General features: G+C 46.7%; 1 protein-coding gene across 1 annotated transcript; it reads right to left on the bottom strand.

Annotated features, from left to right (window-relative positions):
- Positions 1–208: 208 nt before the first annotated feature.
- GM2A (ganglioside GM2 activator) lies at positions 209–9,770 on the bottom strand. Its single transcript, XM_059698943.1, has 4 exons — positions 9,397–9,770; positions 3,632–3,793; positions 1,686–1,868; positions 209–1,336 (listed from the first exon to the last, which is right to left on the bottom strand). The coding sequence occupies exons 1-4, from the start codon at positions 9,484–9,486 to the stop codon at positions 1,157–1,159; spliced, it is 615 nt and encodes a 204-aa protein (XP_059554926.1). The 5' UTR covers positions 9,487–9,770; the 3' UTR covers positions 209–1,156.
- Positions 9,771–11,695: the final 1,925 nt, after the last annotated feature.

Genomic DNA, 11,695 nt, shown 5'->3' with positions numbered 1-11,695 from the left:
TCCCCTAGTACTGGAAGGGCCTACTTTGGGTCAGAAACTATGGATCTGGCCCTCTGGAGGGAAAACTGGGGCCAGAGGAATTGTCTCAAGGACAAAAGGACAAAGCATGCATGTTCTTACATTGGAGGTCGCAAATTGGCCACCCTGAGCCAAATTTTCCCACTGATAAGTCTGTTTGGCCCCTCTGGCCCCTGCACAGTGTTTTAAAAAAAAATAATTGCTTGCCAATATCTAAACATTGTAAGATTCCGTGTAAAAGTCTGGATTTCCAGCATCTCTAAGGGAAAAAAATTGAAAATATCTGGCAAACTGGGCCCCCAACATTCTCACATGGCACTAACTGGCTATGTCCAGACAGCAGTGCCCTTTCCAACTCACCCAGTCCCCATCATCCCTGATTATATCCCCAACTCCAGACTGGGCATTGGCTGCCTCACATCAATGCATATGGGCTGTTTGTCTTCCTTATGGTCACTCATTTATGTCTTGTACTTGGCCCTGCAGGCACCTGAGGTTGTCAACTATCTTCAATACGTAGAGCATTCTTAAATCTCTCTCCCATGAAAGACCCCCCCACCCCACACCCTGCCTCTCCAGGATACACTGTGACCCACTGTTAAATGGGTAAATCTAGAAGACTACTCAAACTAATCGCAGATGTTAATGGAGGAACAGACTGAGTTCTACTAGTTCAGGCCCTTGATTGTCCGAGGGGGTGGAGTAAAATGAAAACTGATAATACTCTCACTCTGCTTTTAAGTTAGTGATAAAAAAAAAAAAATTTTAATGAGAAAAATCATTCAAGGTACTTCAGGAGAGCAAGACTGGGTTAGTCTGAACTTGGGGTAACAAAACATGTTCATTCTCTTCCTTGACTGTTTGGAAAATAAGTTAAGCTCTTAGAGAGAAAGCCATAGGGGTGAAGAGGAGAATGAAGTGGCCAGCCCTGTAGATGTCCTGAGCCATCAAGAACTGCCAGGATCACCCCACCTTAGGTTAGGGCTGCTTGCCCACACCTAAAATGTAAGTGGCACAAAATGACTTTCAGGAGGGTAGTAGCATCACTGGAGAAAGGGGCTTGAAGGGGGACAGAAAATCAGAATTTGGCTTTGACAAATGCAAGACAGAGGAGGAGGGACACCTTCCTCACAGGCCTTCATTCTGCTGCAGCTGGTGCCACATTAATGGCCTCTAGAGAGACATCGATCTTGAAACAGCCCAGATGTTTCTTGCCGCTGCTTAGGATATTCTGGATGCGGTAGTTTCCGGTACTGAGCCAGCTGGGCAGGTCCAGGTGGGGTATGGTGATAACACTCTTGGGCAGTGAGTATTTGCCCTGCGGAAATGCCAGTGGATCACAGGTCAGTGGGAGCCTACTGATAGAACTCTCTCCTGGAGCCACCGCTAGGTTGCAACCAGGAACTATCCCTCCTCCCATCCTCCTAAGAGCCACAGAAGATTGGAGACGGCCATAGTGCCGTAGAGCGCTGAAGGTCACACCGAAGTTTCACAGATGAACAAACTGAGGTTCCCAAAAGATAAGCAATTCAGAATAGATCGCACCAACGTACACCCACCCATAGACATCCAGATCTGCAGGAGAAAGAAGGCAAGGATCCTTCCCTCTAAAACCCAGGCCTGTACTCCAGCCACGGGGATAACGCTCTCCCTCCCTGAGTACTTACCTCTTTGAAGGGACAGTGGCAGGGAAGCCCATAGGTGTGCAGGGGCTCTGGACAGGGCTCTCCAGGGGGAAGGAAAATGTCAAATACGTTACAGATGTCCTCATAGGTGCAGCTACCAACTTGTTCTACACATGGGACTTTGACCCAGAAGCCAGCCATTTCCTTCTGCACAGTTAAGTCCACCTGGTGAAAAGATTTTGGGAAAAAGTGTCAGTTTCAACGCAAACATACTAGTTCCTCTGCCTCTTTAAAAGGTCAGCATTCCATTCCAATCACACGGTTATTAATTGGTTGGGATCTTTGGAGAGATTCCGATCCAGAAACGACAAATGGTGGCACGTGCCCCACTATTATCCTTTCCTGTGCCCATGACAGACAGGAATCATCAAATGTGACTTTCCCCCTTCACTGAACCACACAGTCTTAGAATTCTTTGGGTAGTCACCACCCATACCCATTGGTTGAAGCTAACACTTGAGATGAAATGCATTTGTCATCTAACTGCCAATTGGCTAACTGTAGCACTGCTTCCTAGACTTTCTCAAAGCAACTACAAAAGGCAAATAAATGTATGAGAGGGCCCTAACCGGTTTGGCTCAGTGGATGGAACGTCGGCCTGCAGGCTCAAGGGTCCCAGGTTCGATTCCGGTCAGGGGCATGTACCTTGGTTGCGGGCACATACCCAGTGGGGAGTGTGCGGGAGGCAGCTGATCGATGTTTCCCTCTCATCAATGTTTCTAACTCTCTATCCCTCTCCCTTCCTCTCTGTTAAAAATAAATAAAATATATTTTTAAAAAATAATAAATAAATAAATGTATGAGAGGAATTTTAACCTCAGTAGGGATGACATACAAGACTGAAGAGGATTTTTACAAAATGCTCAGTGTCACAAATGTGTGGGGAAAGCCAAATCTACTATTGCCAGTGAGAGGACAAACAGGTTGAAATACTTAGAGGCACGTTGGCAATATCTATATCAAGAGACTTTAAAAGTCTGTGTCTAGATGATCAGAAAAGTAGGAAAAGGTGCATTTCAAAGATAATTTCTGCAAAGCTCTTTATAATAGCAAAAAATAAAAAACTACTCTGGAAACAAACTAAATATCCAACAGTAGATTTAAGTAAATTATGACAGATCTACAACAGTGTATTTCTGCCATTAAAAACGATTAGGTAGATCTATGCCAAATGCCACAGAAAGAGGTAAGGACAATAATAGTATGGTGCAAAAAGTAACAATAACATGTCATATAATCCCACAGCATAAATGTACATATATTTACAAATGCAGAAAAAAATTCTGACAGGATATGTAAGTAGCTAACAATGCCTATCTGTGAGGAGTTAGATTATAAGAGGACATTTATAAAGAGCATTGGTTATTTTCATATATATCCATTAAATTAATATGTATGTTATATGTGATTATATGGGGGAATATTCCAACATGTTAAAAGTGCTTACCTCTTATCACAAGGTAGAGAAATTTCAGGTGGTTTCTTTTATCCCCCCTCACCCCCTATTTCGACCATTTGTGTTTTCTAAAGTTGGCTGCATATCACTTGCTAATCGATGAGCCTGTTTTACAGTTAACAATGACACCATTACCAAAACCAAATTGCCCAACCAGAGCTGTTGGACAACAGCGCATACTGTGCCACCCTGTCCGGGAGGCCGGCGCACTCCCTGCCAGGTGTGAGGAAATGAGCCATCCGTGCCCTCAGTGGGAAGCTGTTGGGGCTGACATCAGATTCCTTCCAATCTCAAACATCATGGCACTGAGAGTCTATGAACCTGAGCACGAGTCTACAAACCAGTGCCTCCTTTGCAGCTCTGGGATGCCAGTATCCAGTTTCCTGAGCATAAGTCCCCCAGTGCCCTGTCAGCTGGCCCCTGGCACCTTCCCTCCAGCTCCTGACCGATCCCCCCTCCCACCACCACTCACCTTCAGAGGAGAATTGAGGGCGACACTTGTCTGGGTCTCAGCACTCACAGTCACATTCCCAGGCTCTACAATGGGGTTAGGTTCCACATTCAGGCTTTTGATCAGCACAGGGTCCTTCCCGTCGTCACAGTTCTCCCAGGAAAAGCTGCTGATCCGGAATGCCTAGGGACAATCATGGCAGCAAGAACAGAGAAAAGAAACGTTGACAAAAGGAACTCTCACAGTCAGAAAAATCAACAGAACAAGCTACTGTGACCCTGGGAGAGGTAGGTTGGTGAAATCAAAGACTCGAAAGACATAATTTCCCGAAAGTGTGCTAAACTATAAAATAAAGCACAGTATACCTGACCTTGAACTGCTTAAAGCTAGAGGAGGAACTGAAACTCAGTGTTACGGATGCTCAAACACTCAAAACAGAAGAAGTAACTATATCTGCCTCTGGTAGGGACCTTCTCTGATCTCCCACCTCCCTGCTCCCCACTCCTCTCTAGCCAGTCTTGGGGTTTCTATAGAGCAGTGGTTCTCAACCTTCCTAATGTCGCAACCCTTTAATACAGTTCCTCATGTTGTGGTGACCCCCAACCATAAAATTATTTTCGTTGCTACTTCATAACTGTAATTTTGCGACTGTTATGAATCGTAATGTAAATATCTGATATGCAGGATGTATTTTCATTGTTACAAATTGAACACAATTAAAGCATAGTGATTAATCACAAAAACAATATGCAATTACATATGTGTTTTCCGATGGTCTTAGGCGACCCCTGTGAAAGGGTCGTTCGACCCCCAAAGGGGTCGCGACCCACAGGTTGAGAACCGCTGCTTTAGAGGGAAGCTCCTGGAGGATTTCCCTTTGCAGCCCATGCCCTGACTTGATTTCCATTACACACCCGCTGTCCCCCAACCCAATCCAGGGCCAGGGACAATAGTAAATACAAAACACAATGGGAAACAAAACATCCAACGCCCCGCCCTCCAAGGGGTATGCAATTAACCAGGAAGGGAACAGGACACACATGAAAAGATCCCCAGTGAGCCACTTGTTGATAAACAATCCCATTGAATGAATTAAGCTCCCCAGTCCGAACCAGGGCTTTCTTACTCCCATCCCATTGCTCATGCCCTGCCTCCATCTGAGTCACCCTCCTCCCCTCTGCTGAGCCACTTCTCTTCTTCCTTCACATCCCCCAGAGGTCTCCTGATTCCACTATCTGTCCAACTACACAGGACCACTGACTCCCTACTCCCAGGAACCCTGCTTGTCTGTGATCTTTCAAACTTCCTACACCACGCAGATTCTGCCCACCCACTCACACCTTTCCCAGCCCCCTCTGAGAAACGTACAATATGCCTGCCATGCACATCCCAACTTAAAAGCAAAACCTGCCAGCCCCACACCCCCAAGCTGATCCCCATCATCCACACACCCACAGCCGACTGGGCCAAAAAAGAACACCGAGCCCAATCCGGTGACGGATTTTCTCTGATTTGGAATTTGGGATGGAGGCAAAGTCACTCTGCGGACTTTGGGCTTTGCATCGTTACTGGGTCACAGCTTTGGGATGGGGCCAGAACTCTGAGACCCATGACCCATGACTAAGACAAAGGAACAAGAACTGAGGGTCTGAGGAAAAGGGAACAGACGGAGTCACTTACCCCCTTGCCACCCTTACCTAAACAGGCAGTGAAGGGCATGGCTTTAGAGTGAGATGTGGGGTAAATCAAGGCTTTAGTCAACAGACGTGGGTGGAAATCATAGCTCCGCCACCGTATCATATGACTATATAAGCCAGTTTCCTCTTTGGAGCCCCAATTTCCACATCTTTTAAGGGGAGGCATTGATACTTTCCTCTTGGGACTGGGGCAAGGGTGAGAGCATGTATGTAATGCTCATTACACAATGCCAGGCCCAACGCATGAACTGGCTCATTAAATGACAGCCATTAGCCATCCCGGCCTCCACTTCTTGCCTCTAGTTCCATGAGATTCCTTATATACCTGGAAGAAACACCTTTACTTGAGCTTCTTGGAATGAAACACTGTGCCATGACTAAGAAAGGCAGGACAGGGTCTGATTCGTCCCTGTATTCCCCACAGCCCCTTACACAGTGTAGGAACCAATAAATGCATCCTTCAGCATCTGTGCTGTGTTAATAGTGGTAAACAATCAGAAATGTACCGGCCCTGTCTTAAGGAGCTTAGTCTAATGTACATAATACTATGATTTCTGAGTGCCATAGGGAAACAAAAGGTAAGGTGGAGAGTAACCAAGGACTTACTACTTAAGCTGGACTCCTGCGGGACGAGGAATCAGCCGTGTAAGTAGAGAGGAAAAACGCCCAGGCAGAGGGCACATGTGCGAAGGCCGTGTGGCAGCAAGCACCTTAGCACTACAAGAAAGCCAGTGAGCTAGAGGCAGTGGGCAAAGGACCCAGAGGAGGTCGAAGGGGTGGCAGGGTCATGTCACGTAAGACCTCGCGGGTCATAATCAGGCGGCTGGAAGTTCTGTACGTGCGATGGACCCCATTGCAGGAGAAGGCCATGCTCCAATGTATGGCTGAGAACAGCTTGGAGAGGAACAAGGTGGGAGGGGGAGACCAGTTAGGAGGCCGCTGTCAAATAAAAGGGAGCCTGGGATTAAGAGTTGGGCTAGAGGAGGACTAGCCGTTTTCCGGAACTCCTTTCACAGTTCTGTAGGCAGCCTGATTGACACTGAGGACTGATCCCAGGCTGGGGGAAGTGGTCAGAGAGCCCTGTTGGAGTTGAAAAACCCCTTCCCTCTCCTAAGTGACCCTTCCCCCAGGCCCTCAGAGAGGCGTAACAAGATGGCTTCCAGATGCCTGACTAGAGGCTTCTGTGGCAATGAATTCTGCAGCCGAGGCCAGCCTCATCTGAGAAAGGAGGGATGATGGACTAGCAATGCCCACCAAGGGCCAGGCCTGGCACCAGATATCTGCCATCCCAACATGCGGGAAGAGGCAACATGGGGCAACATAGGGCGGAGGGGAAAGGCGCAGCTCTGAAGGCAGAAATGTGGGTACAAACCAGAGACCTGGGTTCCAATCAGATCCGAGCCACTCTCACTAGCTGAGACCATGGCTATTTTCTCACCTACCAAACGGGCATAATTATATCTTCTCACAGGGCTACTGGGAGAGGAGAAGTTTATCTACTGAGGGTAGAGATCACAACTGTCAAGCCCATGAAAACACTAGACTGACCAGAGGAGACTGAGGAGCTGTGACAACAAATGCAAATGGCAACTGGACTGAATCCTGAAACACAAAGAGGCCATTCATGGAAAAACTGGTGAAATCCAAATAAAAAGTCTCGTGTTTCATAAAGTAGCAATGTTGGCTTCTCAGTTTTGACAAGTGCACCGCGGTCAGTAAGATGTTTGTTAACACTCAGGGAAGCTGAGTGAGGAGCCTGTGGGAACTCTGTTCTCTCTGTGCAACTTCTCTGCAACTCTGAAATTACTTCCCCCAAAAAAGGTTATTGGGGGGGGGAAAAGCACACAGCTTAACATATTACGGATGCCCAAACACTGACCACTACCCCACAGCCTTCATCTGGCCTGCAATCTCAGGGTCAGGGCTTTGAATCACATGAGCCAGAGAAATTCTGGATGATGGCATATAAGGACCAAAAGTGCCACTTGCTGTGTAATCTTAGCTGAGTCCCCTATGTTTCTCTATGGGCCCGAGTGAGGGAAGTGAACTTTATGATGTCTCAAGGCCTCTCCAAAATTGCCAATCTAAGACCTTCTGGAATGGCATCCCTAGCCAAGACATATAGAACGGGGATGTAGGGCAAGCTCAAGCCTTAGCCTGAACTCCACCTCATAGCGGTCAGACCTGGAGCCAAGAGAAATATTATCAAGCTACGTTCGTGGACAAACTGAATCCAAAGATCCTAGCTCCTTCATTCAACAGGCAAAACAGACTCCTTGCCCCTGTGCCAGGGTGAGGCTGAGTCCAATGGCTTATATTCCTGTAAGATTTTAGAGCAGCAATTTTCAACTGGTGTGCTGCAAGAGGCAAACTGGTATGCCGCAAGAATTTTTAAAACATGCAATACCTGATGGCTTAGTCAGGGGCACTGACCTCTTTTCCCTTAGATTGTCAAATTAAAAAAATGACAACAGCCTTAACCGGTTTGGCTCAGTGGATAGAGCTTCGGCCTGCGGACTCAAGGGTCCCGGGTTCGATTCCGGTCAAGGGAGTGTACCTTGGTTGCAGGCATATCCCAAGTAGGGGGTGTGCAGGAGGCAGCTGATTGATGTTTCTCTCTCATCGATGTTTCTAACTCTCTATCCCTCTCCCTTCCTCTCTGTAAAAAAAATCAATAAAATATATTTTTTAAAAAAAGACAACAGCCCGGCTGGTATGGCTCAATGGTTGAGTGTCGACCTATAAACCAGATTCGATTCCCAGTCAGGGCACATGCCTGGGTTGTGGGTTCGATCCCCAATGGAGGACATGCAGGAGGCAGCCAATCAGTGATTCTCTCTCATCATTGACGGTTCTATCTCTCTCCCTCTGCCTTCCTCTCTGAAATCAATAAAAACAATGACAACAGTCAATATCACAATAGCCATCTGGTGTGAATGAATCAAAATTAAACCTATTTTTTTGTCAGATCAGCAAAAAATATATATATGGTGTGCCACAGGATTCTAGTAATTAGTTTATGTGTTCCATGAGCTGAAAATAGCTGTTTTAGAGCAATTCCTTCACCCACAACTCACAAGAAAGGCAGGGTGGCATCATGCCCATTTAACAGATGAAGAGACTAAGGCTCAAGGAGCCCAAAGGCCATGCCCATGGATTAGAAACAAAGATAGAATCAATAGCCAAGCCTCCCAGCTCTCTGTCCTATCCTACTTTCCCCTATACTATACCACATGGTTTCTCGCTCTCAGACAAGTATTTCCAAGGTGGTTGGAAGGAGGGGATCTAGGTTGAGCCTCTCTCTTTGCTGCCAGAGATGGTATCTTGCCTGCAGCTATGCAGCAAAAGAGGCCATGAAACTAGGCCTCGGCAGGTCTCAGAATGACAGAACTTCCCTTTCCCCAGGGTCTGGAGCTTGGGGTGAGTAAGAAGGAAAGAGCAAACTTGGAGGTCAGAGCCTCTCCACAGCTCACAACCAGAGCAGGGCTGGATCTTTGTCACCAGAGGAACAAGGCTGGACCTTCCGGCTTGGAGGGCCTCTCAAACCACCCACCCAGCCCCATGGGGGGAAGGTGGGCAGGTAAACAGGCCTGGGACTAAGGGACAGTACCTTAGTCTTCCAGGTCTGCAAATATTCACTCAGACGGGTGGGAAGAGAGCAGAAGAGTACAGAAGTGAATGAGGCTAAACTTTACTTGGGAGCCGAGCAAGGCCGGACAGACCACCCTCACTGTACAGACGGGTAAAGGGGTTGAGAACAGGCCTCCCAGAGATGCGCCACTTTGGCATGTTTCCTGCATACATAAGTATGCAATGAAATTCGGTTATTTTCTCTTGTTCATCTGTCTCATGTCGATCTGAGTATTAGACCAGCAGACAGAACCTAGGAGGGCAGAGGAGAGCTGTTTCATCTCCCACATGGGGAGACAAACCTTAAGAAAGAAAAGGACCCAAAGTTCCACAGTTAGTGACTTTGGAGGCTCTGCTGCGGAGAAGGAATTCCAGAGACGGGAACAGCTTGCCCCATCTTCCATCCCAACCCGTGGGGCCAGGATAGTGGAAACAGCCCCCTAAAAGAGCGGCACTCACCCGTTTCATTGGAGCCTTTGGGAGGGCCTCAAGGCCAGCGAGAAGCAAGCCCAGGAAGATCAGGAGCGGAGCCCGAATCTGGGACATCATTGCAGAAGGTGGGCTCGCGCGAAGGTAACTACAAGGTCTGGGGCCGCGGCGACGCCTTTAAATGCCGGTCGGCGTTGGTTATGCAAAGCTGTGTATTGTTATGCAAAGCGAAGCGCGGCGACTTCCAGAGGCGCCCCGACCCGTCGGGATCTGGGATTTCAAGGCCTTGAGGAGAAGCAGATCTTTCCCTAATATGCACCTCAGAGGTTCCTCCTTGCGCCCCTTGCAGCGGCGTGGGCGTCAAGCCCCGAGTTCGAAGGGGCGAAGGCGGAGTCGGAAGAGGAAAGGGGCGGGGCTGAGTGCGGGGTGGGGCGGGGCCGAAGCGCGAGGGAGGGGCGGGGCCGAAGCGCGAGGGAGGGGCGAGGCTGTGGTTTCTGAACTGACGCTGTGCGGGGTCTAAGCAGGAAGGACATTTGCTTTTCATCAGACAAGATTTTGTTAACCTACTGCATATTGCAGGTGAGGTTTGCTTTTTAAAGAAGCAATAGGGATATTAACTAGATTGTAAACCCCACAAGGGATGGGACTAAGACTTTTAGTTACTGATGTGTGTACCCAGTGCCTGACACATAATAGACAATCTTTTTTGAAAAAATAAATTATGAATAGAATTTGAAACTTACCCAATCATCTTTTTAAACATTTTTTTTAATTTTGGAATTAATTTTAGATTTACAGAAAAATCGCAAAAAATAGTTCAGAGCTATCTCTGTCTCCCCCATTGTTTTTTTTTTTTTTATGTAATGATGTTTACTTTGAATTTATATATTTTTTTTAATTAAATCTTTATTGTTCAGATTATTACATTTGTTCCTTTTTTTCCCCCCCCATAACTCCCCTCCTCCCAGTTCCCGCCCCACCCTCCGCCCTCACTCCCCACCCACTGTCCTCATCCATAGGTGCACGATTTTTGTCCAGTCTCTTCCCGCATCTCCCACACCCCTTTCCCCCCCAAGAATAGTCAGTCCATTCCCTTTCTATGTCCCTGATTCTATTATAATCAACAGTTCATTCTGTTCATCAGATTATTTATTCACTTGATTCTTAGATTCACTTGTTGATAGATGCATATTTGTTGTTCATAATTTGTATCTTTACCTTTTTCTTCCTCTTCCTCTTCTTAAAGGATACCTTTCAGCATTTCATATAATCCTGGTTTGGTGGTGATGAACTCCTTTAGCTTTTCCTTATCTGTGAAGCTCTTTATCTGACCTTCAATTCTGAATGATAGCTTTGCTGGATAAAGTAATCTTGGTTGTAGGTTCTTGGTATTCATCACTTTGAATATTTCTTGCCACTCCCTTCTGGCCTGCAAAGTTTCTGTTGAGAAATCAGCTGACAGTCGTATGGGTATTCCCTTGTAGGTAACTGAGTTTCTTTCTCTTGCTGTTTTTAAGATTCTCTCTTTGTCTTTTGCTCTTGGCATTTTAATTATGATGTGTCTTGGTGTGGTCCTCTTTGGATTCCTTTTGTTTGGGGTTCTCCGCGCTTCTTGGACCTGTAAGTCCATTTCTTTCACCAGGTGGGGGAAGTTTTCTGTCATTATTTCTTCAAATAGGTTTTCAATATCTTGGTCTCTCTCATCTTCTGGCACCCCTATAATTCTGATGTTGGTACGCTTGAAGCTGTCCCAGAGGCTCCTTACACTATCCTCGCATTTTTGGATTCTTTTTTCATTTTGCTTTTCCGGTTGGATGTTTTTTGCTTCCTCGCATTTCAAATCATTGACTTGATTCTTGCGCTCCTCTGGTCTGCTGTCGGGTGTCTGTATAATATTCGTTATTTCAGTCCGTGTATGCTTAATTTTTGGTTGGTTCCCCAATATAAGATCGAGGGTCTTATTAGTTTTCGTGTAGATCTCATTAAGTTTATCGGCAGCTTCTAAACAGTTCTTGAGAGACCTTAAAAGTGTGGTTCTGAACTCTATATCTTCCTTTGACAATTTTGTCCTGTTTCTTTGTCTCCGCATTTTGTTATGCTTCCTTGGTGCACCCCCTAGTGGTCTTTGTTCGCAGTCTTATAGTTAAATCTTGATTGTTGTAGCTAATTCCAGGGAGGGTTTGACCTCCAGGCCAAGTGGCTATGAGAATGAGCTGTGTCAGCAGTGAGAGAACTTCTGTCCTCTAGGGAGGTGCTAATCTAGCCTTTGCCTGAGGCTATCCGGCAAATGCCTCCGTGCAGGGCTTGGGCAGGGCGGGTCGCACAGGAT

The sequence above is a fragment of the Myotis daubentonii genome, chromosome 5 (assembly GCF_963259705.1).
Source record: "Myotis daubentonii chromosome 5, mMyoDau2.1, whole genome shotgun sequence".
NCBI classification, from domain to species: domain Eukaryota; kingdom Metazoa; phylum Chordata; class Mammalia; order Chiroptera; family Vespertilionidae; genus Myotis; species Myotis daubentonii.
Note: the sequence above shows the minus strand (reverse complement) of the source record. Positions and strands in the feature narration are given on the sequence as shown.

Excerpts from the sequence above, each read along its gene's own strand:
- GM2A (XM_059698943.1), bottom strand. The coding sequence starts at position 9,486 with ATGATGTCCCAGATTCGGGCTCCGCTCCTGATCTTCCTGGGCTTGCTT. Across the intron at positions 3,794-9,396 it reads CAAAGGCTCCAATGAAACGG|GCATTCCGGATCAGCAGCTT; the intron begins GTGAGTGCCGCT and ends GATTGTCCCTAG. Across the intron at positions 1,337-1,685 it reads GCCACTGTCCCTTCAAAGAG|GGCAAATACTCACTGCCCAA; the intron begins GTAAGTACTCAG and ends GCATTTCCGCAG.